Consider the following 26,864-nt stretch of genomic DNA (forward strand, 5'->3'; position numbering starts at 1 on the left):
CCAGAAGCAAACTGCAGACAGGGAAACCCCAGGCAGCAGCACCAGGGCTGGGGTGGGCACAGCAGGCTGAGCCAGGGCAGCAGCAGCATGGAGAGCTCTGCACTCTCACACCTCGCAGATGTCTTTGTTCTGTCCTAGGACAAATCCCTCAAAACACACTTGGAAGTGCAAGTCTGGAAACTGAGACCTGTTCTACCCCCCCACTGCACCTGCCAACCTGCATCCTGCAGCACCCACTGGAGCTGAGATGAAAAAAGTCCTTCAAATCCAGCAGTCTGTGCTGGACCCTGTCAAAGGGCTGTGTTTATAGCAAAGATTGTGGGCAATGATCTTCCAAAATGCCCCTGGACTCTCCCATGACACCCCTCATCTGCTCAGTTTGAATTACGCTGTTCATTCAACAGATAGATTTTCCAACTTTCTGAAATCTTGTCTCTTACTGGCAACACAGAAAGACATAAGCAAGAAAAAGGCAACAAAAAATGCTTCTTTAAAGAAGAATTCAACTTTAAAAATGAGCATAAGGAACTAACAGAGAAAGATACTGTATAAACAAATTGATTTAATTGCACTACATGAAAGAGAAGGCAGGTCTTGCTAAAGCAGAGCAGCAGACAGCATGCCAGAACAAAATTCCTCAAAGCAATGACATATAAATATTGAATAAAATGCAAAAGCCAACTCTGCAGATGGCTTTGGGAAAAGCAGCCGCTCTGGCTGCAAATATGTTTCAGAGAATACACCACAGAACCTGGAAATCTGCAAAGCCAAGGAGGAAATCAGTGAATAATCTGCTAGAGGGAAATCCCCAGCTTCCACAATCAAGTACAGGGAATACAAAGACATTTCTAAATCAGTGAGGGACAGGATGAGACAGAAGACTGAATGTTAGGATTTTTAATTTTCCCCTTAGCATCACTTACTGCCATGCCAGGCATATACCTACTGCTGGTCTTTGGACATCAGTTTAGATACTTAGCTTGGCCTGCTAATCTCCCAGAAAAATAATTTAACATTACCTTGGTAGCCATTACCTTCTTCCAGAGGCCTTTGCAAAAGGCATTTCCAACAGATTTAAATATATGATTGCCAATCAAGTGAGCTGCATCTGCTCAATTTCCTTCTTGCCTTTTGCTCAGAGATCCAGCTGTACAATTCCCTCACAAAAGCTTCTGGAGCAAAGCAAGAGAGGATTTTGTTAATCTGGATTTGTGAACCCCAAGCTACTGGTTTAAAATTTCATGATGAATCTGTGTCACTGTGTATTTCCTTCTCCTTTGGGAAAACAAAGGATGGATGAATATAGAAAATCAGGCTTATTCCTCTTAACTGTAGAAGCTACCAAAGAGAAATAAATGAAGAGAATTTGGCATCACCTTACTCAGATAACCAAACCACCCCACACCAGCGGCTTTATGTGATTTGCAGAGTGGGAATAAGCAAAATATAAATTAAAAAATTGCAACCAAGCCCCCAAATCAGACACACAATGCAGTGTTTCTGTGGGTTGCTGAGGCAAGAGAGTTGCAATATATGCAAACCAGGCCACAGCAGTGAGACATGAGTGAAACAAAACACAGTGTCCTTTGCAGGACAGCTCTTTCAGAAGTTTGCAGGCTTTCCTCTGAGTCTGGGAGCTCACAACCTCTCTGCACTCAGTATATCCAGCACTGCTCTTTTCAGTAGGCTGAGACAGAAGGTACCAGTGTGAGCTGGACAGCAGGCACCTTCAAAGTGGTGATGCTTAACACATAGAATTGGAAATTTCTCTTACAAGAGGTGTTTTTCACCTACAGGGTTGGAGGTGCTTGAACATATGCAACCAATGCCAGCTGGGTCTTTCATACAGAGTAATGTGCCAAGAAGCATCAAGTTTCTGCCCCTAAAAACGTATTTCCTTAACTTGCCTTGAAGGAACAGCTATGCCAGTGTGGACTGGGACCAGAGGACACTCCAAAAGTCACAGGGAAGCAGTGAATGACCTCCAGTCACTCTGCTGCCTTTGCCATGCATCACCTTCATCACTGGGCACCAGTACGTCCAAGAGTTCTTATGGAAATCAGTTCTAAAACACACAACACAATTAATCTGAAAAGGACACTGGGCAATACAAGCAGGTTTGTTATCATGCTTTTGTGCCAGCTATGCTTTCAGGCTTTCAAATCTAGCACTTTTCTCATCCTCAGGAAATTTTTCTGCTATGTGTTAAAATCACAAAAAACCCCAAGGTATTTACACATAATACTAAGAATATCAGAGATTAGCACAGTGCACAGTATGTTCAGAATTGCAGAATTGTTAATGTAGATTAAAGTGCTTTGCCAGTAATCACTCACTTTCCTGCCCGAGCCACATGGTTTTTCTTTTTTGCTGCACGCCAGCGCTGCCAAGCTGCACAGCTGGTCCCAGGGGGGGCCAGCCCTGTGGGGACAATGACAAGTGCCATGAAACTGCTCTGGCCCCAGCCCCTGACTATGGCACACAAAAATGTGCCCTGGGAGACTGCCAGGAATATGGAACTCTCTGTGCTGAGCAAGTGGACTAGAGCTGGTACTCCCATCACACACAGCAAGGAGCTGGGCAGGCAGAGAAAGCAGACCCAGCAGGACTCTGGGGCCACTCTGCCGTGTGTTTCCTGCAGCATCCCAGCGGAGGGGCCTTCGTGGAGCTGCTGTGACTGGGACAGGCAGTTCAGCAGCAAACACCCACAGCCCTACAAGGAGCTGATGTCCTTCTCTGGTGGTGTGAGCCACAGCAAGAACACACAGGCTCTCCTCAGCAAGCACTCAGGCACTCCACGATTTGGGCAAGATGCTGGTAAAATATATTCATGTAAAACCATCAACTGTAAAATCCTTGCAGCTGGAGCATTCGTGAAGAGGACATCTGAGAGGGGGCAAGAAAAACTGTAGGGACTGAATACCACTGAGGCAATAAAGTTAGATCCAGTATTTAATCATCTTTTCCAATAATGTTTCATATTTTTTTTAGAAGTAGTATTTCTGAGAGATTTCTACATTTCATCACAGTGAATGGGCAAAGATGAAAGATTTTGTCTAAACAGAAAGAAAAGTTTGAATTTTAAAATTAAGTTCTACACAGCAGAAAAAAACCCAAATCAGCACAATGTTACGTTTGCCTTACAGCTTAAAAAAAAAAAAAAAAAGAGAAAAGAAAAAAACCCACAAAAACAACAACCAAAAAAAAAACCACAAAAACCCCAAAAGTTAAAACTCCCAAAACAATAAAATTTTATTATTTTGGAAATAAGTTCTATCTAAAGTAAGGATTTTAAATATTTAATATTAAACATTAGCAAAGATCACTTTGTGGAAATGAAAGTAACATCATCAGGGAGTTTTATAAACTGTCTCAACTTCTGGATAGCTGCTCTTCAGCACTAACAGCACACAGGATATTTGGTGCAGTGTACAGCATATTTGATGCATGTAGATTTTCTCTTTGTTTTTGGTAGAATATACTTATTTAGTGCCATAGCAGAAGAAGCATTTAGCTGGCATTTCATGGGGAAATCTCCCAAGAACAATCCTGAGACAAGAGCAACTCCACCACAGATCAGGCCCTGGAAGGAGATGCAGCCGGGTGCCCCTGCAGGGGTGTCAGGTTGCCCCACCTGAGACCGTCTTGCAGGTTTTTCTTTTCCATGAGCAGCCTTGCCACTCACAAATGCTTCTTCTTTTTTATTGCCTCTGCCCTGACAGCCAAGCTCTTGGCACAGATGGTCAGGACCACAATGAGGACTCCAACCAGGAAAGTCACCACAGGCCAGAGGAAGCAGTGCAAGAGAACAGTCTCATCATGGGTGCGCTTCAGCATCACATCATCCGGCCTGTGAAGAGGAGGAACAGAAGATGGAGAAAATAGAAATCAATATAATATCATCAATTCATCATAAGTGGGAGTCATCTAACATGGTATAAGTAAAGGTGCTTTATTTGCCAAAGGCTAAGTGGACCATTTCGTTCACTGCTTGCATTTGACTTTTGCCACCAGCACTCATGGCAGATTGTGAGAGCTTTCCACTTGCAGTGTTTACAGGCCAACAAGTTCATCTAGATTAAAAAAATAAAAATAAAAGAAGTGTTGGTGCTTTACATCTTCCAGAGAACGTGGTCATCTCAGACAGCCATGAGAGACACAGTGTCACAGTGACCATGGATTGCAAAACCACTCTGGCTAACACACAGTACCAGGCAGCATTTATACATTTATACAGCATTTCTACCTCAAATGTTATCGGCCCCATGAAATGGATTTTAACAGTAATTAAAGCTTTGCTTTTAGCTTTGAGCACTGCTGTGTCCATGGGCTACATGAAGGCTCCTGAGGAAGCAAGCCCTGGCTGTGGTTTGGGTCTGGGCAGGGAGCTGATGGCCCAGGCTAGCCCAGCTGCACTTGCAGGCAGCAGCCTGCACAAAATCTATCCCCACAAGGACTGCAGCCTGCCCCGGGGTGTCCAAGGCTCCCCACTCAGCTCCTTCCCAGCGGTGGCTGTTTTGGCAATGAGCTGTGATTTGGGGCTGCAGACAGCAGTGCCTCAGGAGACTCTGCAGCTCCTACAGGGACAACTTGGCAAGACTCCCACGAAGGTCTGAACCTCCTTGCCTCCACCAGCAGCATCTAATACACAGTTCTGGTGGGGTCTGTGACAGGTTTATGCATTTCCAAAGGGAAACAGAGGGAGCAGGAGAATTGCAGGTGGGCACATCTCGAGACATTTGGAAATTTATCTGTGCCACGTGTCTGAAAGGTGTGCTGTCCATCTGCCTCTTCCAAGTCTGGGGTGTTGTTTGGGAAATGTAATGGCAGGTTTTCCTCAGCTCTGGCTCTTTCTGCTCTCCCTTGCAGTTTAATAGTTATTAAATTAATCTTGCAGCATTTGCATTTTGCTCTTGCTTTCCCATCTACAGCCAGAGACACGCAGTCTGCTGGAAAACTATCTGTAAAGGAGAGAAACAGACTTTCTCCAACTATAAAAATATCTATAGTCTTGACTCATGTTGGTCCTCACTTATATTTATCACTCCCATCACATGTTGCTTGGCCAGCACCACCTGACTCTCACTTCTTGGAGCAACAAACCTCACAGCCTGAAATCCTGGCAACCCAGGCTCACCCAAAATGTCCAGGGAATCAAGGTCTCCTAGCACAGTGGCACATGGGAGCAGATACCTGTTCAATGACTGTGCTGTCTCTCTCACAATAGCTTTGTCCTGACCAGAAAGTAGCGCTAAGAAATAATTCTCTGTCAGGGATAAGGAAAGAACTCAGTTTTCCTTCAGTGAGACATTGAATGGAGATGCTTGCAAATATACAGTTTTATCCATCCTTAAGGAGCTACTGGAGCCAGACTGCCAAAGCTATGTCTGATGCCAGATTTAATTACACCTGCATTTGCATTTGGGGATCTCTCACCCAAAATTTCTGTGCGGAGAATCCTCTGCACTGTGCCAGCCTGAAAGTCCCCAAGGCCGGCACCATGCATCTATCTTTGTTTCTGTAGTTAGGAGCAGAGTAAAACTCTGATTGTGAGCAGCTCTGCTATATAAAATTTGAAATTCAGCAGCATAAAAAGATATCAAAAGAATCTCAGGTGTATTCAGCAGTCGAATGCATGAATTCTGCACAACCAAAATCCTCCAGATATATAAGCAGGCACATAGTGCAGACTATAAATTGAATAAAGCAGTATTAATTTTATGGGTGCAAACTCACTAACCTGTGCACCTGAACAGAGAAATCCCTTCACAGGAGGTCTGAGCCTGCTCCCTCACAGTTACTGTGTCATCACATGTGAATGCAACAGTGCTAATTGGCAAGGAGGCCATAAATAGGCAACACTCAGTCTTCACAGCTTTGAACTTATTAGTGACATTGAATTTTAAGTATTTTTTTAAAAGCAGATGTTAGTTCAAAAATAAGGGACAAGCAAAAACCTAGAGAATTGGATTCAATTAAAGGAAAGAAAGTGTGACTGGGGAAAGGAAGACATCCTTTTGACTGAATCTTAAATGTTTTGAAAATCATAGGTACCAAAGGTAGCAGTGATGGATGTCAAACACCCATTATAGATGTGATTGTGACTTAGTAATTTAAAAAAGTTTCCGCTGTGGAAAAGAATCAAAGACAAAGCCTTTTAGTAAGTCTTGAGCTGAGGTTTCACTTTAGATGGGTATTACTGCTATTTTTAGGTACAGCAAGAGTCCCTGCACACTGGTGTGGCTTCACCTTGATTGCTGTGGGCAGTTTTGGGTGCCACAATATAAGAAAGATGTTAAGGTGTTGGAGAGAGTCCAAAGAAGAGACATGAGGATGGTGAAGGGCCTTGAGGGGAAGCCTTGTGAGGAGTGGCTGAGGACACTTTGTTCAGTGTGGAGAAGATTGAGGAGAGACCTCGCTGTAGCTCCTCTCAAGGGGAAGAGGAGGGGCAGGCACTGATCTCTTCTCTGGTGGTGACAGTGACAGAACCCAAGGGAATGGCCTCAGGTTGTCAGGGGAGGTTCAGGTTGGATATCAGAAAAAGGTTCTTCACCCAGAGTGTGGAACAGGGTCTCCAGGGAAGTGTCAGAGCACCAAACCTGACTGAGTTGAAGAAGCAATTGGACAGTGCTCTTGAGCACACAGTGTGACTCCTGGGGATGGTGCTGTGCAGGGTCATTAGCTGGATTCAGTGATCCCTGTGGGTGCCTTCCAATTCAGCGATCTGTGATTCTGGCACTTGAAACACAGTAATGTAACTACTCTCAGTTTGCTTGGCAAAGCTAGAAGTTTTGACTTTTCATGCTACTTTTTTAAAGGAGACCTGCCTGCTCCCACAGTCTGAAGGCATGTTGTTTTACTTGGAAATGGAAAAGAAAAGGTGCTCTGTCCCCGGGGGAAGACTTCTCATGGCAAAGACCTGTCTTTGCTGGAAGGCCTAAGGGCATCAGTCCCCTGGTGCTGAGGCAGTGACCTTGAACCCAAAGGAGGTACATCATGCCTAGAAACATGTTTCTTTTCCCTGTGAAAATCAGCAGATATAATTAAATTGGTTGCCTTGCTCCTGTAAGTAGTGTCTTTAAAAAATTTATAGATGCTCTGTGACTTTATATAGTACTTCAGTTCAAAGATGTTGGCAGAGGGGTTGTGCATATTCCCCCTAAGCTTGATTATTGGCAGTCTTCTTTCTAGCAATGCTGCCATTCAGGTTTTTAGTAAATACAAAGCCTCTTGAGGGGATGCACCCAAAATCCTAACTCCGGTTATCTGTGCATAAAACAGCAACAGAGAGAAGAGAGAGACCTAGTGGGACAAAAGGGGGGAAACCCCCAATGATTGCAAGCCATGCTCAGGCGTTCAGACCTGGTTCTTGCTGCAAACAGTGATGGCCACTGTGCTGCATCACCACTGCCCAGCAGCAGTCCCAGGGTGAAACAACAAACAAACTGAAAAAAAAAAATCCTGGAGAAGCCTTTACCTTAACCCTGAAAACACAGCTTTCCCTTTCACTGTACAGACCAGGAAGAAGGAATTTTGTTTTCATTCCTAAAAGGTGAGACCAGGACTTATTTTTAGCAGGACTTTGAGCTCGGGGCTAGACCCTTGTGGAGCTTTGAGCAGGGCTAACTGGATTAGTTGTTGTGTAATACAGCACACCCCTGTTAGGTTCTGCCAGGTAGCTCAAGCAGACACCAGGTAACACAGGCCTCCATCAGAGCCTTCAGAGCAATTACTGAACACCATGGGGAGAACTGCAGTGCAGGGATTTTCAAAAGGTCATATGGGATCAAAAAGTTACAAGCACATAAACATTTCAGTCATCACTAATGAACCACACTGCGAACCTTCTGCCACACAACAATAACTGACAGAGGTTCAGGCACAGGATAGGGAAACCTAACAAATATTTTTGTATTCAAACTATCTGTATTTAAAGATGTTTGCAATACACTGATATTTTCCCCAGGGATATTCACATCCCTTTGCTCTGACAAGCAGTCATTTTTTCCCTTAGTGTTGCAAGATGCAGAGATCCTCAACTGGATGGCTGCATGCAGAGGCAGCACAGTGTCTTATTGACAGTAAAGTCCTCTCCTCCTCAGGCCCAAGCACTGCTCCACAGGTGGAGGGAATTAATTTAGAAGTAACAGAGTAAACCAGGATTTATGTTCCAACATTTTACAGATGAACAGCCCTACTACCTGGGCACCCTTGGCTTACACACTTAATTATTCTGAGATAAGTGGGGACCCTGCAGGGCACCAAAAAACATACAGGTTGTCACTAATCACTTGACAGGGTTTGCTTTCCAAAACCCTGATGAATTTGTGTACGGCATCCTGCAGCAAGCACAGAGGAGGCTGAAGTATGGCTGGCTCACCTGCTGTGCCACAGCAAAGGAAACACAGAGTGTTCTTGCATGTGGCACAAACCCAGAGTTAATAAGCAGTAACACCACATAAATCAGACACTAAGGAGAAATTACTTGACACAGCTTGCTCTGCCTGTCTCTGCATGGTGTGAGACAATGAGGTCTGAGCTCATGGCAATCTTAGTTTCTCTCTTTTTGTTCTTGCCATGGATGTCAATGAGAACATGAAAAAATAAACCAACAGGATCTCCCCCATCCTGCCTGTTCCCACAGGCCTGGCACTTCAGGGCATGCAGCTGTGGCCCTTGTTTGCATGAGGTCATGATGGCAGACCCCTGGGTCACTTGGTGGGAGATCCAGAGCACCAAAACCCTGGAGCTCAGAGCCTTCTCAAACCTTTGGCAACAGCCTGAGAACTTTGTCTGAGTTTGTCCTTTAGAGTCAGAAACACTGAAGGCTGTTTTTTGCTGTGCTGGGTTTCTTTCACACTGGGGTATCACCATGTCAACAGACAGACACCTTCACCAGAGATCCAGAAAAGCAAACTTCCCCATGCAGCTTGAACACCTTGTCCCAAAGCTTGTCAGAGAAGAGTGGGACAGGAAAGCTGAGTGCCTGCAGTGGCAAAGCAAAACCTCACTCTTCAGCTAAGCACTGAGCTCCAGGATAAGCTGCACTTTGGTTCCCTAAAACAAATGTCAGACAGCTAATTTTGCTGGGCAGTTTCATTTACAGTAATTAAGAATGGTTGAAATTGCCGAGTCTGCTTCTCATCCCTTTTGTATAACTTTGAACTGTAAGAATGGCACCCCGTTTTTACACCTTTTCAAAGTAACCTGTTGACACCACCAAACTGAAAGGGAGATGTTACCCAACAGTACACTCTGCATGCAGCAACAGTTCTGACCATGAAGTAAATTTGATGAAGAGGAGATGATGTTCATTCATTCCCTGTATACTTACCTAAATTTTATTCTGCTGTTTCAAAAGAGGGAGTATTAATATTACAAATACCACATTCTCTAAGGAACTATTTACTATATGTTTTATACAGACTGACAGAGAACAGTTAGCTTATCTATATAGTGAAAAAAATACTGTCAGAAAATATGCACACTTCTGTTTTGAAGGGAACAGATTTCTCCCTCAGATTGTTATGGTTTCTTTTTACTGCTTTGCAAGCTGCTTAGTCATCATTGCTCTAAAAGTATACCCAAGCAAGCACATTCCTAGTCAGCAGAACTTATCTCCCAAAGCTCTTTGCTATCTCCAGAAGAAAATAGATGGTGTACACATTTTGGCTTAGACTGTCTTCTGGTATCTCTGGCAGCAAGCCTCTCTAATGCTGTGTATGAATTGTGGTATGATCAGCAAAAGGCAGTGTTTCAAGGCAGCCATTGCGCTGGCAAGAACTTTTAGCAGTATAGGATTCAGCATCTTTAGGGAAAAAAACACCCTTCCTGAGTGCTGCACAATTCCTCAGTGCCAGCTTACATAAATGTCAGACACTAGGCAGCATGCAGCCTCAGAAAAGCTTTGTCTTTGCTTCACCAAAATGTAATGTGAGAATCAGCTCACACAGCTCTGGACACCTACCACCCTGCACTCCTTTGCAGGAGAGAAATAAACATCTCTGGGCATCTGACCTGTGTCAGGTATTTACTTTGGGGTCACATATAAGGCTCCTGTATCTCTCCACTGACTAAAAAAGTTAATTTTCACTTTCTACACCAGTTTAGATATATCCTAGCCATGACTTCTCCTGCAGACAATTCCATGTTTCTGAATCTCCTGCTCACTTGGGCAGCGGGTGCTGCAAGTCCCAATTCTCAGAAGTACCTGCCTGCCCAGAAAAACCAAAATCATGACTCAACTCCTGGTTACCATCTGCAAACATTAGCATCTTGTGGACCAAAGGACTCCCAAAAAGGTCCCTGACGGGTCTGATGTCATCACACAGAGTACCCTAAATTTTAATCTCTGCATGCTGTAAGCAATGCCTCTTTCCCCTCTAAAGGAAAAAAAAATAGCTACAAATTCTTGGTGGTGTCCCTCTGCAAAGAGTTAACCAGGGACAACGAACTGGGCATCCTGGGCATGCTGACTGGGTCTACAGTCTCTCCAAGGAGACAACTATTATAGCCAGCCTAAGACAAACCTGAAGCCCCCAGGGTACTCAGCAGGACACCCACAAGAGAGTCAGGCATTTCTCCACCTGCCATCCATTTTCCTCCTGTTTGTCTTTCTGAACTGAAATATCTGGTGCCAACACTCCCACACTGAGCCCTGAATTGCACCTGCAAGTCATGAGCTATTCCCTCATTTATTTAACTTCCAAGTGTTTGTGGGATAGGACTAACCTCCTGCAGCCACATTACCTTTTTTTTCCTGGCTTATCACCATCAGAAAGAGACAGGAAAAAGGACTCCCTCCCCTTTCTGTTTAGTGAAGGAAGGAAACCACACGTCACCCTGACACACATGGAAGTCACATCAACACTGGCAATAAAAGTAAGAACTGAAACAGATGGGGAGATGCTTTAGGTTACAGCTTTCTACTCTGCAAGCATGCATGAAAACTGGAAGTTCTGTTGCTGTTTACTACACATATCTGACCCATTAATGCTCTATGAACACAATTACTGAGTTAGTTTGTAGTGTTTACTGATCTCCCCTTTTCCCATTGAACACAGTAGGGTTTCTTTTCTGTGAAGGAAAGGAATGCTAATATCCACACCAGAAATCTGCCATCTGAGTGTTAAAAGCCAAGATGCTTTTTGCTATAAAAATGGCATGTTTTAAAGAAAACTTTTCTCCGAGTTTTGTGTTTTTACTTTAAGTGGTAAAAATATTCCTTTCCTTTCCATATAGCTTTTCATCAACAGAGCTGTCTTGCAAATTTTTGCACCAGTGAGCTCTGTGTGATTAAACCACATTGCCTTGGAGGGGGTCTCTGTGTGTGTATATACATATGCATGCATTTATCTATATTTTCAAGCAGAACCAATGGACAGCTGTTAAGCAGATGCATAAGCACTCCTGCCTAGCCAAATGGAGATTACTCACCTCAAGTGCTGGTTAAAATAGCATGTAAATGGTTGAGAACCCACTTTCTCTTTCCAGTATTTCTGCTTGTACGTGACGTTCTCAGAGTTCTCCTGATCGTCTCTTGCACAGGGAGGGATGTATGAACACTGCCAAGACACATTGCAGAACAGAGTTACTGCTGTGCTCAGGAACGCAGGACATCACTTCTCTGCGCTTTCCTCATGATACCAGCGTGACTGAAATGGACAGAGAATAATAAGCAAAAGCTCCAAAGAAACAGAAAAGAAATATTAGCTGATAGTCACTTCAACTGCTAATTATTCTGTACAGGTACTGGAAAGGAATATAATAGTATTCAGAAAGAAAATAAAGGCTTTGCCAGGTTTGTTCCACTCTTAAACCAAACCACCTCATAACATCTTGGGGTTTGGCATAATGAATATGAAAATGATCATTTCATTTTGATGTATTCCTAGCCAGCTGCAGGGATTAGATTTGATTAACTTCCTATTTCCAGTGAGGCACATAATCACAAGGTTTGTTAAGTACCATGCTAATAAATAACCCAAAGAGTGCAGCGCGCTTTCCCAGATGATGGGATATCTGGCTGATGTCCACTGAACAAAGAAGGTATCCTTCCACTGTTACATCACAAGGAAAAACAGTTCACAGCCCTGCTTCAGTAGAAAGGTTCAGCATTGCTGTAGAGAAGTCAAGGAGAGTTGAGCATGCAGCTGAGCTATCTGCAGATCTCATCCTCAGACATCTGCTTCGAAGCCCAGAGATCAAGGGAAATCCGTCCCCCAGCTTGGTGCCCTTGGGACTGGGCCTTCAGAGGCTTCCCTTTGGGACACATCCACACCCCCACACCCACCTTGTTCCCGAGTCTTTGACACACCACCCTTAATTCCTAGCCACAGGCAGTTAAACAACAGAAAACAAACTGTGCACTGAATCAAGTATCAACACTATCAGAGTTCAGTGTCCAAGCATAATCCCTCTTGTTTTTACCAGGCATACACACAGGAGATCATGGCAGGAGATGTTGAACCACACTGAGGAACACAGCTGATCCTCCCATAGCACAGAGGCTTTTCACCCTGCAGGACGTGGGGACGCCAAGGCTCCAGGTGCACATGCTGAATTTTAATTCCTTTAAAACTGGGAGGTGCAAACAATAAAAAGTGACTGGGAAGGTAGCTAAAATGCCTCCTACTTAGGAAGGATGAGGAAGCAGGAGATGAAGGGTGTGGGAAGCCCCTAAATTGGGGGCCCACATATGATCCCAACATTAATTTCTCCCCAGTATCCTGAAGGCAGTATCAGCAAGGAGAGTGATACCCTCTCTAACATGACAATAAAGATCACCATGACTGACTGTGCCTAGTGAGTGCTTCCTCTCCTTCTGCAGAGGTTTCACAGGGGCCTACCTTGCCCACAGCTGCACACTATACCAAAGATGTACAGACCTACAGGTCCATGTTCACCATACAACAGCTTAAAGGTTTGCCATTCCAAGAGCAAGGGAGAAATCTCAGGATTTTATTCCCTGATCATGTAAAATCAGCATGTCAGCACTTGCAAGTCTTGCATACTTCAGAATGAAAGAATCTGCAAGGTCTTCCTTGCTGCTTCCAAAGTGAAACCTACCTTTTCCAGATGCAAGGATCCCCATTTTCACATGGACTCCTGTCTGGTGTTGACATGGCACAGAGCTCCATGTTCACAGGAGCCTAAACAAGGATTGTCCCAGTGCTGATGGCGAAGGACAGAAATGAGCAGCAACACCACTCTACTTCATAAACCAGAATGCAGGATTTATCACATACTGTTATTGTCTTAGATAATACTCCTTGGTCAGCAAAATTTCTGGTTTGGTTCTCTGCTTTGGAAGCATCAAACACCCCCTTTTTTCTCTCCACACTCCCAGTGCATAAACACATCTGTGCAGCAGCTGGGCAGAGTCAGAAAATTTGGCACAAAGACACCTGAGAGCACGGCTGGCTCTGCTGTGACCCCCTGACAGCACCAGCACCGTCCCCTCCTCCCTGCTTGGCCTGGGGTCCAGCACTTCCTCCACTCTGATGCTTTCCTTTACGGAGCATTTCCTGCTTTGGAAATGGCACCATATCCCACAAGCTGTGCACTCACTGCCTACATCTGACTGTAATCACCCCCTGCTCTTCCCAAGCCCCCAGCTTGCTCTTAGGGGCTCTAGAAAGAGCTCCCAAACCAGCCACTATTTAGCCAGCACACAAAATGCAGAGCTAGACAAAACAGCTGAGTACCAATAGATATTATGTTGCCAAAACTCACTCAGCTAGCTGAGAACTCCCATTCCTGTGTTACTGGCTCCAGTACACATATTTTCTCTATCCTCTGAAATGTTTCTTCCTCCTGGCTAAGCCTACTGCTGTCCTCTGCTATGAAAGTGCAATCGCCCCACCAGTCCTGGTTAAACTTTCTCTGGACCCTTCAGAGACCTTCCACCCCCACAAAACATTACTTGAATCCTTCACAAAGTTCATACCCTGGTGAACTGCTCATTAGCCCCATCCTGAGTTTCAGGCTTAGAAACAACCAGAGAGGTCTCTTTTCCCAAGAGATGTCCATCTGAAAGACAAATATCAAGCTTTAACAGTCTCCCAGGACATTTCATCACAGAGTGCTTCACATTTTTTCCCATCAGACCCTGTGCTGCTAGCTCAGTATGAAGATATTGAGTTTTTCAGGGCAGGGATTTTTCTCGGTTTGGAAGATGTAAAGGGCCCCACAGACAGTTTCTCCAGCCAACACTTCTGTATTTTCTCCTGCCAAAGCAGGACAGCATATGGGAGTACTGCCAGTGCCTACAGGAGGGACACTGGAAGTTGGGCACAACAGTGAATGCTTTCCATAGCTCAAACTTCACACCGTTCTCTGCACAAGTAATCCCAGTGGACAGAAAGTATGCTGGACACATTTCTACCTCTTCCTCTTTATCTTCATGTGGAAAACACAAAGGAGACACCCAGGGTCTTGCCATAAATTGATGTGGCCTCACTGCTTCAGCCCGTCGAGGATTAACAATCTTGAAGAGAGGAGTGGTCCCTGTCCAAATATGAATCCCAGGGGCCACCCTGAAACAGCAACAAAACGTGACAAAGAACTTGAGCCACAGAAAACACCCAAGGTGCAATCCCAGTGTGAATGTATCAGCTGCTGCACGAACACTGGAGCTTGTCTGCCTCCCCAGGATGCCAGCACAGTCCCCACCAACCCGAGGTGCTTTCTGTCCCTTTCCAATGCACGTAGGGGGGGATCTCTCTTTACTCAGCCTCCCAAGCACACTCCTAGGGCACTTTGCTTGACCAGCTCTATCACCTTCCAAAGCAGATTCATCAGGCAGATAAAAGGGAATCATATCCACACAAATTTTGCTGCTGTGAGTTGATGGATGAATGTGAAATAACTTCCACTTTGGCAACAGGCAGTTTCAGAAACATTAATTCCGTAGTACTCCTTTACAAGACATGGCATGAAATACTGGCATCAAAACATAAACAAATGCCAACTGAAAGCAAGCTAGGACAGCAGTAAAAATGTCAGTGAACAGCTAATACATCTTTACACCAAGGTTTTGTAGGATTTATATCTGTGTTTGCTGCTGGATGCTCCCACTTCAGTCTCCCTGCAGATACCTGGGAAGATTCCTGGTCTTTCTGAACACTTCATGTGGGCAGATATTCTTCCATATCACAGAGAAATAACAGATTCATGAGCTCTTGACCATGGTTTAAGTTTCAGGTTGCATTTTGTTCTTTTCAAAGATCAATTCTTGCCAAAGTCAGTCACATTTTTAATAAAAATAGACAGACTTCGTAGACTACGAGAAAGTTTCAAAGGTGAAGAGACATCCTGGCTCAAAGGATTCAGCCTAACAGAAGACAAACCAAGGTAATTCAGGAGCACGACTTCAAACTCAGTTTCCAAGTGACACGTGGAGGACCATCCTCCTGGCTCCTGGTGAGCTGTGGGACAGAGCATGTACCATTTGTTTGGTGTGGAAAAGCCCCACAACATGTGCTGGAGTAGAGATCCACCTGCAGCCCTGGTGGACCCCACACCACAGCAAAGGGATGCCCAGAGGAGGTTGTGGCTCTGAGGGAAGCCCACATGGGAGCAGGGTCCTGGAAGGACCTGTGATCCTGTGGGGGACCAATGCTGGAGCACTTCATAAAGAACTGCAGCTTGTGGGAAGGACCCACACTGGAGAAGGTAATGGAGAACTGTCTCCAGTGGGAAAGACCCCACACTGGAGCAAGGAAAGAGTGTGAAGAGGAAGGTGTGCAGATGTGTGATGGACTGACCACAGCCCACATTCCCTGTCCCTCTGTGCTGGTGGGAAGGAGGAGGTAAAGAAAACCAGGAGCGAAGTTAAGCTCAGGAAGAACAGATGGGTAGGGGAAAGGCATTTTTAGATTTGATTTTATTTATGCAGTACCCTTCTCTGATTTAATTGGCAGTAAAGCATATAAATTTCCCTGAGTCAAGTCCATTTTTCCCATGATGGGTGAATTTTTCCCATAAAGGGTGAGTGATCTCTCCCTGTCCTTGTCTCAACCCAAGCCTTTCATTATATTTTTTCTCCCTGAGGAGTGATACAGCAGCTTGGTGGGGACCTGAAGTCCAGCCAGGAACAACCCACCACACCAAGCAATATATGAGTCTCCTAACTTTGTGTGTGTCTGCATTCACTACTGGGTTACCTTCAAGGTGTGGGAGGGAGGAAGTGCTGCCACAGCCATCCCACTGGAGCAGGACATGAGCAGGTGGACTAGTTCATCTTTACTACAAAAGATTTCCCCCTCCCAGCTGAGTGTCCTGAGGGAATTGGAGCTGAGTTCTGTGTCTGGTTTCTACCTGCATCTGGCAGTGCAGATGATCATCATCAGCACAACCCACCAGGAGTGATCAAACCCTGACCCCTCACAGAGGCTCGAGGCAGGGAGTGGTGCCCCAGGTGAGATGAGTGGGTGATAGGGTTTATCCATGGCCCCTGGGCCCGCTTCCAGAGGAATTGCTAGGCAGCGTCTGCGTAGTTTGCCTGTCGCAGGTACCAGCCCAAACACAGATCTGAATGCTTCACCAGAGGCACCAGACTCTCACAAAATTATTGTGAAGTTATATTTTGTTATGAAGCCTCCTCATGGTTCATATTTAAGGGAGTCCAAAAACTAAACCAAATTCTATTTACAGGAGCACAGAAGAGATGACTGCACATCAGCTTGTCAGGTGGAGCCATTACACAGAGCAGTGTGACAGGAGCAGGGGCCAGGTGTGGAATGCAGACAAGGGGCAGCAGCTGGTTTGCTCCCTTGCCTGGGGACAAAGATGTGGAGAACCAGGTCCTGCTGCACAGCTGCTAACATCTGTCTAACCAGCCACTCCCCTAAGAGTTTCTTTGGCAAAACAGGGGGCAACTTCTTCCAACCCTACACTTAACTGCAGATGTCGGAAGGGAAATGCCTAAAACACCAGAAATCAGACCTTTTTAGCAGCTGACAGACTCCCCTGTGGTTTTCCCCAGGCAGAGCTGTGCCTGGTGCCTGCGCTGGCTGTATGCACCACCGGCGTACCCGATGGCCGGAGAGTGATAGCGACAAATTGACTTTGGAATTAATCCCTCTTAAGCCTTATCTCAGAGATTATTATTGCCATCAAGGCAGCTGAAGAAAGGCTACTGTCATTCCAATAAATTTCTTCCTCTGAGACAGCAATCAAAAAATAAAAATTAAAAAAAAAAAATAAAATCCACAGATCACTCAGACTGAACACAAATGTAATCGTGTCCGGTGCTTTATATATACATTCCTGGATTAACTCTGACCCAGCTATATAATCTTTTAAGAGCTAAAATGAATCCTGGGCTGTACAATGATGTGATTATCTTAGAAAGCAAGAGGAGAAAAAAAAATTCTTTTTCCTGCATCTAGAAAAATGTTTTTCCTCACTAGAACAGACATTCATATCTGTGATATGTTTATATGTCAGCCCACTCCACTACAGAAAGTAGATTTTTAATCAAATATGCTGGGGATTTTTGGGGGGAGTGAAGCTGCTAACTGATTTAGTATTGTGTGTTGTAAGGAGCCAGAGCTATGCCTGTTCCACACTATTGATTTACAGGGAAAAACTGCTACCCTACAAAGAAATGCAAGGAGAAAGTAACATTTTAAAACTGTTCAAAACAAAATTGGTCTTTTTTTTCCCTTTTAGCTAGTTGGAACAAATTAACATGTTATGTGTACATCTAAGTGCATGAACACAAGGAAGCATAGTGCAAAAATGTGATGGGAACAGGAAGGGTTAAACAGCTCTCTAAGTGTTTTTTCATAAATACATACAGGATCCAGAGCATTAAATCCAGCAGATTCCTACTCTGTGGCTCTAACTAATGTATTTCAGCATAAAATCCTGAAAGCTTTTAAAAACAGTGAGATTTTAAATCAAACATTAAAGGAGAATATAACTGTTTGGATCTGCAGATGCTGAACTAGGGAAAAAATGGGAGAACCAAAGCAACAGATACAGAGTTCAGTCTCTTACAAAGGTATGTTTTCCTGATGAGACCTAACCAACTTTTCTTCTTATTTTGTATTTGTTTTACATAAGCTTCTTAAAGTAGGGAAAATAATTACAGCACATTTTTTTTCTACAGAGTTTTCCACTGAGATAAATTCAATTACTACCAAAGAATGCTGTTACATCAAAAAAATGCATCCTTTCTGCTTGATCACATCTAGTAAATCAGATTTAATTCTCAGCAATCAATATCCCAGGGTAAACAGCCCACACCTAAAGATGCAAGGTGGAAGGTAAAGGATACAGATTATATTTGTAAAAGCAGCAAAGTACCACACACTGCCAACAGCCCTGATGTTATTAAGAGTTTTGTTATTAAGAGTTTACATAAAATTAATTGTTAAATAAAAATAGCTTTCTGAGTGACATTTACAGACATTACTTCTGAAGCTCTGAGTGTCTCCCTGCAATTGCAATTTAGCCCTTGGGCAGGTGCAATCCTTCTCTTCCCACCACACTTCCAGAAATGCAGAAGAAAATAGGGTTAAGAAGCAAACCCAAAACAAAACACTTGAACTACTCAGAAAGGTATTGCTGTCACCGTCCAATTTGAAAGCTGCTGCTGAACCTGCAGATGTTGCCAGAGTTGCAGAGCCCTGGGATTCTGCTGGCAGTCAGCACTCCCCTCCCTTCTCCCAGCTCCCCCCCTTGCTGGAGATGGCCACAAGAGCCATAGGCTGTGCTGGGGAGAGCCACGCTGCACCCTCTGCACAGCCACCTCCTCTTCACCCCATAGCAAAGGGGTGACTTTTCTCCTGCATTTTAGAGCTCCCCCCTGCCCACCTGCAAATGGAGAGATGTTTAGAGAAGTCCTGCAGCTCGGACAGCCAGGGCGCTCCCGGCACACCTCTGGCACCACAGCCCTCTCCACAGGGAGCCTGGCAGCAGCGCTCCCAGGAAAAGATTTGCAAAGCTCCCTCACAGTCCAACATTTCATCTGCTTTGTGATCGGGCTCCATCCAGAACTGCAGCTTCAATCACTCATCACCTCTGAGCGGTGCCAGCAATTTAATCCAAATGCTGTCAGACTTACCATCCTGCTACTTACTCTGCTGATTTTTACCCCAACCACCTTTCCAAGCTGCCAAGGGGATAAAAGCAACCCTCAAGCCCTGAGTGTGAAACTTAACCTGCCTTCCAAGGGATGGAGCACACCAGCACACGTATGACTGGGGAGATGTGAGGCTGCACATCCCATCTGGACACCCAAGCACGCTTGCCAGCCCTGCAAACAGAGCCCTTAGCCCTTGGCACTGTGGTACATCCGTATCTCGGTCAAAGAGCTGAAATTTCCTTCTCCAGCACACTCCCAGTTTCAAATTCTTTCAGGAGTAGGAGGATTCCAACGCATTTTTTTAATTCTTCAAACTGCTTAATAAGATCTCCTCCACTCAGGTCTGTGTTGTCAAGACCATCTTTACACAGCATAAAAAATCAAAGGAGAAGGCAGAATAGCTGCCTTTAAAGAAAAGGAAAGCACGAGTCACACATCGCCTTCAGACTTCCCCAGCTTGCTGGAAGATGCAACTTTCACAAATTCTTCATTTGGTCCTTTTTCGTGTAGGTGATGGAGGAGTTTAAGAATCAAACCAGCACGGAGGAAACTTCTGTTCTGGTGCAGCCCCTTCCCCAGCGCCCCGCCAGCAGCGGCTCCATTAACATTTCTCCGTGCGCTTCGGGGAGCGGCACTGGCAAGTCCCCCACCCTCCGGGACGAGCAACGCAGCACTGCCCGAGCACACAGACCTCCCCGCCGGCAGCAGGAGTTTCTCCTTGTCTCCCCACGGCTGTCCCGGGGCTCCGGCGGGCCGGCCCGGGGAACAGCAGCGGAGCCTCGGCCGCTCCCGCTGCGCTGCCGCCCGCCAGCTGCGCTCCGGAGGCGGGCGGGACGGGCTGGGAAAGGGGCTGGGAGCGTGTGTGTGTGCGTGTGTATCACACTAAGTATAGTATATATCACAGTGTAATACACTATATAGTACACTATACCTTATACACAGTATGTTATACTATGCTATATAGATTCGTAAATTATCCCCATTTGGAAGGCACCCACTGTGATCATCAAGACCAGCTCCTGGCCCGGCACAGGACAGCCCCAAGAGTCACACCATGTGTTTGAGAGCAAACGCTTCTTGAACTCTGTCTGCTTTGGTGCTGTGATCACTTCCCTGGGGAGCCCGTTCCAGTGGCCAACCACCCGCTGAGTGAAAAACCTTTTCCTAGTACCGAGCCTAGACTTCCCCTGAGATGCTATATATATATATATATATATATATATGTATCTCTACCTATACTTAGATATATGTGTGTATATATATATAAACACAATATATAAATAAAGCTGTACAGTGTATAGTATATTTATAGATATACACTACAGAGACATACTAGATGCACTACTTTTTGCTGAGCAACAAGCAGAGCGGCATTTCGGACGGATGCTCCCGCTCTTCTCTTAGCACCCCCCCGCCTCCCAAAGGAGAAAGCCCCGCACCGAACAGAAGGGCGGGCGCCAGGAGCAGTGAATGGGCATCACCGCGGGACCACCGCCCCGCATTTTGGGAGAGGAGGGCGTCCGCGGGTCTCACCTTGGGGTTGGTGCGCAGCTGCCGCTCGTCCTCGTGGAGCAGGGCGGGTGCGGAGGAGCGGGAGGTGCGGACCAGGACCTGCAGGCAGGGGTAGCGGGCGGTGCCGCGGCAGGCGGCCCCGCAGGAGAAGGTGCAGGCGAAGCGCTCCCCCAGCTGCCGCACCGCCAGCACCGTGCAGTTGGCGGAGCCGCCGCCGCCCCGCTCCTGCAGCGCCGGGCGAAGCCAGCAACAGCCCAAACCCAAGAGGGAAAGCAAGCCGGCGGCGATGAGGAGGAAACCCAGCCGCATGCTCTTGTCCTCCGCCTCCGTGTACTCGTAAGCCGCCCGGCTCCTCGCCATCGCCCGGCTGCCGCTGGCATCCGCCGCCGGGCATCAGCCACTGCCATCGGCTAAAGCTCCCGCCGCTCCCCGCCTCCCTCCCCGCCTCCTCCGAGGCTGACTGTGCGTGTAACTAGCACGCAAAAAAAAAAAAAAAAAAAAAAAGAAAAAAGAAAAAAGAAAAAAGAAAAATATAAATAAATAAAATGCAAATTTAATCCCGTCTGACCTAATTCAGGGCCCTCCGGGGGTGGAAAGGGACAGCTTGCAAGGGGATTATCTGACTCTGGAGATTTGCTGTGTGGAGGGCTAGTCCGGATTAATACCGGGTACCATCATGCAATGTACAGTATCTGGAAGAGGGTGGGTGGGTAGGGTCCTTTGGGTGCATTGTGGCACACCTCCAAGGCAGCATCTCACCCCTGGCTTGGTTAAATCCTGGAGATCTTGCTTAAAGTCCTGTTCAGTACCCCTGGGCATCAAAGTCTGCAACATCTCTATCTACACAGGAGGAAACTGATCTGAAATTAAAGGAATTAAATATCTACATGTGAGAAGGCAGCTTGTATTTTTACCTTATTTATTGAGAAGGGACATAATGAGAATTGGCCAAATGGTAACTTTTGTGGGGTGCAGGGTAAAGTGTTCTGGCCAGCCCCAAAACCAGCATCTGCACAGCAAGGGACAGAGATAAGAGATGAGCAAGATGATCACACACAGGAATTGGTCTGAATAGGAAGTATTGACCTTTGAAGATTCACCCTAAGAAATGGTCTCTTCCAAGCAGCTTTGCAAGAAAAGCAGCTGATTCAAGAAAATATATTTATTTAGCAAATAAAATTTGGTTATTACCCAGCATTTCCCACTGTGGCAACACAACAAACTCTTTGTGCCAAAGTACCATAAGCAATACTTATATTTGTATTCTGTTGTCTTTATCACAGGCAATTAGGTAGAACAAAATGTGAGCCTCAGAGCTGATAGATGAACTTGATGACACAGCAGACAAGAAGGTATAGAAACACAGAAGTTTGGGAAATAGCACTTTCCTTTTTCAATTGCTTTCCTGCTGCAGAGTGCAATGTCAAACTTTTATAAATGAAGCTGATCCATAGGTTCTCCAAATGGACTATTGAGCAAGGTTTGGCAGGAGGGCTATTAAGAGTCCACACTGTGCCATGAATACAGATGGATGCAAATATTGTCCTTGCTTGCACAAGTGCACTACCACACTCCTCTCAAGCCAGCTGCTTCGCAGTAGCCTGCCCTGATTATCAAAGGATTTCTGAAAAAGTAAACCAGCTCTGAGCCAGGGACTACAGGTTTTTTACTTAAACCTGCTATAGGTGTTTATACTAGAAACTGAACTCATTTTGCTTAGTTCTTGGCTCTGTCCATCTATTCCCACAGCAGGTTTTGCTTCCAGCACTTGTGGTGACAGCAGTCTCCAATGGTGGAGGCTTGTTGCATGGAGTTTTCATAATATAAAAAATAAAATGATAATCAGGTTGATTGGTGACTTATCACCTGAAAGGACCTGAAAGGTCCTGAAAGGTCCAGCTCTGCTCTTCAGTGTAAATGAGCTGCAGCTTCTTTCTGTCTTACCTCCTGAACAGCTGGCCTTCCATACTTGGTTCAACTCCCTGCAATCCCTTGTACATAAAGTGCTGTCAGACGGAAATTAAGGCAACAGCTCACTGGGTGACAGAGCAACCCTGAGTCAGTCCTCCTGTGTGCATCCAATCCCCACATCATCCACAGCTGGGGAGATGCTGAAGCTGCATTTTAACTGGGAATGGTCCTTAGCATTCACCAGGTAATCTCACAGATTCTGAACAGCACAAATGACTCAGCCAAAACTCAAAGTTTATCTGGATCAATTGGAAGTGAAAAATGATCATCAATGCCCGATTGTTGTAGCAGATGAAAGGGGGCCTGTTGTGAAGATTGTAGCTCTGCTGTTACCTGCTGAGGGCAGGAGTGGGGATGCTGGCTCCAGGACCACAGGCTGCCCACGAACCACCAGGGCTGAGAAAGCTGGCATACAATGTCTGGATGAAAATCTCAACTGTAGGAGAACAGGTTCAGGCCTGTTCTTTTGGGCCCTTCCTTGCCCCATTGCCAAGGGACAGCCTTACCTGAGGCCCACTGCAGCTGGCCCACCTGGTACAGGCAGTGCAGAGAACACCCCTGCCTTGGTCAGGCACCTGGAGGTTGGGCAGCCACCCAGGCTGCTCATCGAGCCTGGGCTCACACCTCCCTGTTTCCTTGCACAAGCCTAGTGCTGGTCCTTGGGATGCTGACTGCAGCTCTTCCAGGAAAATGTCAGTAATTAACTGCCTTTTCCAAGAACAAGTCTATATAATAAACAATAGAATGCCTTTTTAAAACCAATACTGTGATGCCCACCAGAAAGTAAACTGGCCTTCCAAGGTAAGAGAGACCTCTGGAACAACCAAACCAACCATTTCGTTGAGAATAAGCTTAGAGAGCACGAAAGGGTTTCCACGGATGTTCAGGAATGTCTGCACCACAGCAGCTTTGGGACACCTGCCTTCCTTTTGCTCCACATCAGGACTGTTTACAGCTGATGCAGGATGCTCCAGTCATGAAAACTGGATACTTCGCTGGATTGCTTGGGAATTCAAAAGCGATCTTACAGAAAATTATTTTGGTCGTTTCAGCAGAAAAACCTGACATATACCCACAAATATCAGCTCATTAATATCAGGAAGATAATATGAAATGCAAATGAGAAACTGAAGCCTAGAAAAATAATACAGAAACTTGGTTAGCACTGCTAATCCAGAAGTGAGCTGAATCAGTAACAAGCAAAACTATTGTTCAATGTGCTTTATTTTCAAAAAAATAAAGTTTACCTCCGACAGTGAAGCAGTGTTAACCTGGTAAAGCTACTGAAATTATTAAAGCCAAAATTTCAAAGTAAGTTATCCAGTTGCATTTCCTCAGTTCTTTTAATGTAATGTAAGCTTTCAGATTTATGGAAATGAGAGCACGCATACTTATCATAGAGAAACAAAAACTTAATTCACATACCATATATGAAAAGCATAAACTGTCAATCCAGACTAACTTCTTGGTCCAATCTGCATTACCAGAATTCAACATCTACTAGCATTAATTTTGGGCAGTGGCAAATTTTGAGGGACACAATGAAAAGGTACTTGAAAACTAAGCACACTGCAAAATTTGGCTTTAATAGCAATTGTTGTATTTAGGATTTTTAACCAAAAGCACTGTCTAACTATGCCATGCTTAGGGTGGCAGCTGTGCATTTAGAGGCTGGAGTGTGACAGATAAACTACCCGTTTTTCCTTTTGTTTCATTCAACGTTCACCCACAGAAGTATTTTCAACTGGAAATTACCAGGAATTTCAGGGGTGAGGAGGACAGGGAGAAGTTTCTTTTAGGCGACTAGTAACTTTAAACAGTATTATTTAGAGGATGGGCAGCCTTCTTCCATGGTCACCTAGGAGCCACTCAGGACCAAGCTTGATGGCCCCAGACCTCTGTTTCCCAGCACTGCCTAGGTCATGCCAAAGACTGCTTCTGGTCTCTTCATGGCCAAGAGAAACAGTCCCTCAAGAGTCTGCAAAAATCTTGCATCTGACTACAATACACGAATTCTTATTTGGGTATGTTCTCCCTATTTTCGTGGAAACTGTAAAACAAACAGCCAATTACAAGAAGTACTGGCTTGGGGACAGATTTCAGACATGGCATGCAGCCAAGTGATATCATCATACATCTTTGCAGTGTAGAAATGTCACAGCCATGAGGGAGTGGTGTGGTCAGTTATGAATCCCCACACAGGTGAAGTTGACACTTCACTGAAGGTCAGTCACGTGAAAAATGTTTTTACCCATGTGAGTATTTGCAGGCTTCTCGGGATTACTTGGGTCTTCAATTAGATTAATCAAGCCCATGAAGGTTCTCACATGCTTATGTATTTGTGGCAGCAGGCACTAAGGTGGAGGAGATGAGTGCTGGGTGGTTTTTTTGTTTGTTCATTTTTAAACACCCCAGTGGAGCACCCTTAACTCTTTCCTCCATGACTCTCTGGTACCCTTGATTTTTCCACAAGCAGGGTGATCTGAGTGACTGTTGTTAAAATACAAAGTGTTTTCTGCAATACCAGGTCAAATCAGTGAAAGTTAACCCTGGAAGTTGAAGGTAGTGGATTTGCAGAGAAAGTGGAGCTAACTATTCAAAAAAGATTTGTAAACAATATGCAACAATGACCATGAGAGAGCATGTTGGACAGGCCAGAAAAAGGAATACTACTTCTTTCCAAAAACACTGGGTTTTCTACTCAGAACTTACCTTGCACATTGTCGTAAAAAACTAGTTATAGGGAAAAAGACCCATCTCAAATAAAGGTATTTTAAAAACAGCATTCTAGTATCTCCCTATTTATAGCGTTAGTGGAATGTAAAAACATTAAATAAGCCTCAGACCTTAACTGTCAGTCTGAAAATCTATAGGGCAGTTCAGTCACCAGTTTGCCATGAGTTTGTAAATGAGGACTGAGGTTTTCCTCCTTTCAGTAAAAAAAGCAGTATATTCTTTTTTTCAATGTTTAAAATTAATATGGTATCATTAAGAAGCGGTTTCAATCTTACACCTTGTTTTCTGTCTATATCTGTTTCTCTTGCTTCAACCCAGAGTGAAATATGAAATCAAGTCACAGATTTTAAAGTCTCCATATATGCTTATTTAATTGATAAATGAGAGCCAGACTGTTCTTCCACCTGGAAGGAGCAAATCATCAGTTCTGTGCTCACAGGTGAGAAATTTCCCCAAATCAGGCATTTTACATTTTCAAAAGACTAGGCAGTTGAATACAACTGTATCATCAAGAATTTTTTTGAGAATTTAGCAACATGAGAAACAATTAAATTTAATTGTGGAGGGAACAAGATTCTTTTGGAAAATTATTGTTGTGAAAATTTATGAATTTATGTTTGGATAATCAGATATATGTTTGAATCTATTTTGGTCTGAGGAAAAGGAAAAACCACCTTTTTCAGCTGTGTTAGTTATACAGGTTATAACCATTCTCTTTGTCCACGCTGGGAAAACGTTGCTTTAATAATAGAAAAAAATATAATCAACAGGCTTATGTTTTTATGTTTACCATCTTAAAATAGATATTAGAAAAAGTTCAGAATTTAAGATTCGCCATACACCTGATACAGAACCACAGCAAGGCCACTAATGGTTCAATTTCCAAGCACAATTCAATACATGCAAACAAGCTGCTTTTGCACTACACAGAAAAAGGGGTCAAAATGGAAAAACAAAATCCCAGGAGTCACTAACATGTCTTTCCTTGCTTTGGTAATTTCAGGTATTTTTTAATCATCTGCATCGCCAGAGGCAACTTAGTGAGAAGTGGCAATCGTATCTAGAAAAAACCATCCCAACAGTTCAGGTTTTTCTTTCTCCATTCAGAACAGTTAAAGTTTTCAGAACCAGTCCATATTCACATTTATTTGCATCTGGAAGTTCAAGTAATAGCAATCACCAAATGAAATGTATTTCTGTTTTAAGTGGGAAAATAACATGGAACTAAGCTGTGATCAGTTCCAACCTCCTAACCCAAACTTCACCCAAGTGACAAATTCATGAAGCATCTTTCCATCATTTGACATTGTACCCACCCATTTTTCTAAAAATTATCTGCTATTATAGAGAGGGGATCTGAAACAAAGGTTAACCAAAGTTTTTGGCCGTGGAAATGTTACTGTGGAAAAGAATATGAAATTCTCATAAATTTACTTGTCAGCAGCAAAAAGACTCTTCAAGTGTCTTAACCACTGTACAGCTTGATAGTTTTAATACTTCAATTTTTTTCTCCATTTTTCACTGTTGAAGAAATAATTTCACAATCTCA

The 26,864-nt window shown here is 44.6% G+C and overlaps 1 protein-coding gene across 3 annotated transcripts; it reads right to left on the bottom strand.

Annotated features, from left to right (window-relative positions):
• Positions 1–486: 486 nt before the first annotated feature.
• Positions 487–21,066, bottom strand: KCNMB4 (potassium calcium-activated channel subfamily M regulatory beta subunit 4). 3 transcript variants are annotated; one of them, XM_086884419.1, is made up of 4 exons: positions 20,630–21,066; positions 11,437–11,564; positions 3,635–3,850; positions 487–2,065 (listed from the first exon to the last, which is right to left on the bottom strand). In XM_086884419.1, exons 1-3 carry the CDS (start codon positions 20,966–20,968, stop codon positions 3,682–3,684), a joined length of 636 nt encoding a protein of 211 aa, XP_086740545.1. In that variant the 5' UTR covers positions 20,969–21,066; the 3' UTR covers positions 487–2,065; positions 3,635–3,681. The 3 variants fall into 3 exon arrangements, with proteins under 3 accessions (XP_086740545.1, XP_086740544.1, XP_086740543.1); XM_086884418.1 differs by lacking the exon at positions 487–2,065 and adding an exon at positions 2,940–3,056; XM_086884417.1 differs by lacking the exon at positions 487–2,065 and having other exon boundaries at positions 2,940–3,850.
• Between the last annotated feature and the right edge of the window lie 5,798 nt (positions 21,067–26,864).

Source organism: Cyanistes caeruleus, chromosome 4, assembly GCF_971803275.1.
Source record: "Cyanistes caeruleus chromosome 4, bCyaCae1.hap1.1, whole genome shotgun sequence".
In the NCBI taxonomy this organism is placed as follows: Eukaryota; Metazoa; Chordata; class Aves; order Passeriformes; family Paridae; genus Cyanistes; species Cyanistes caeruleus.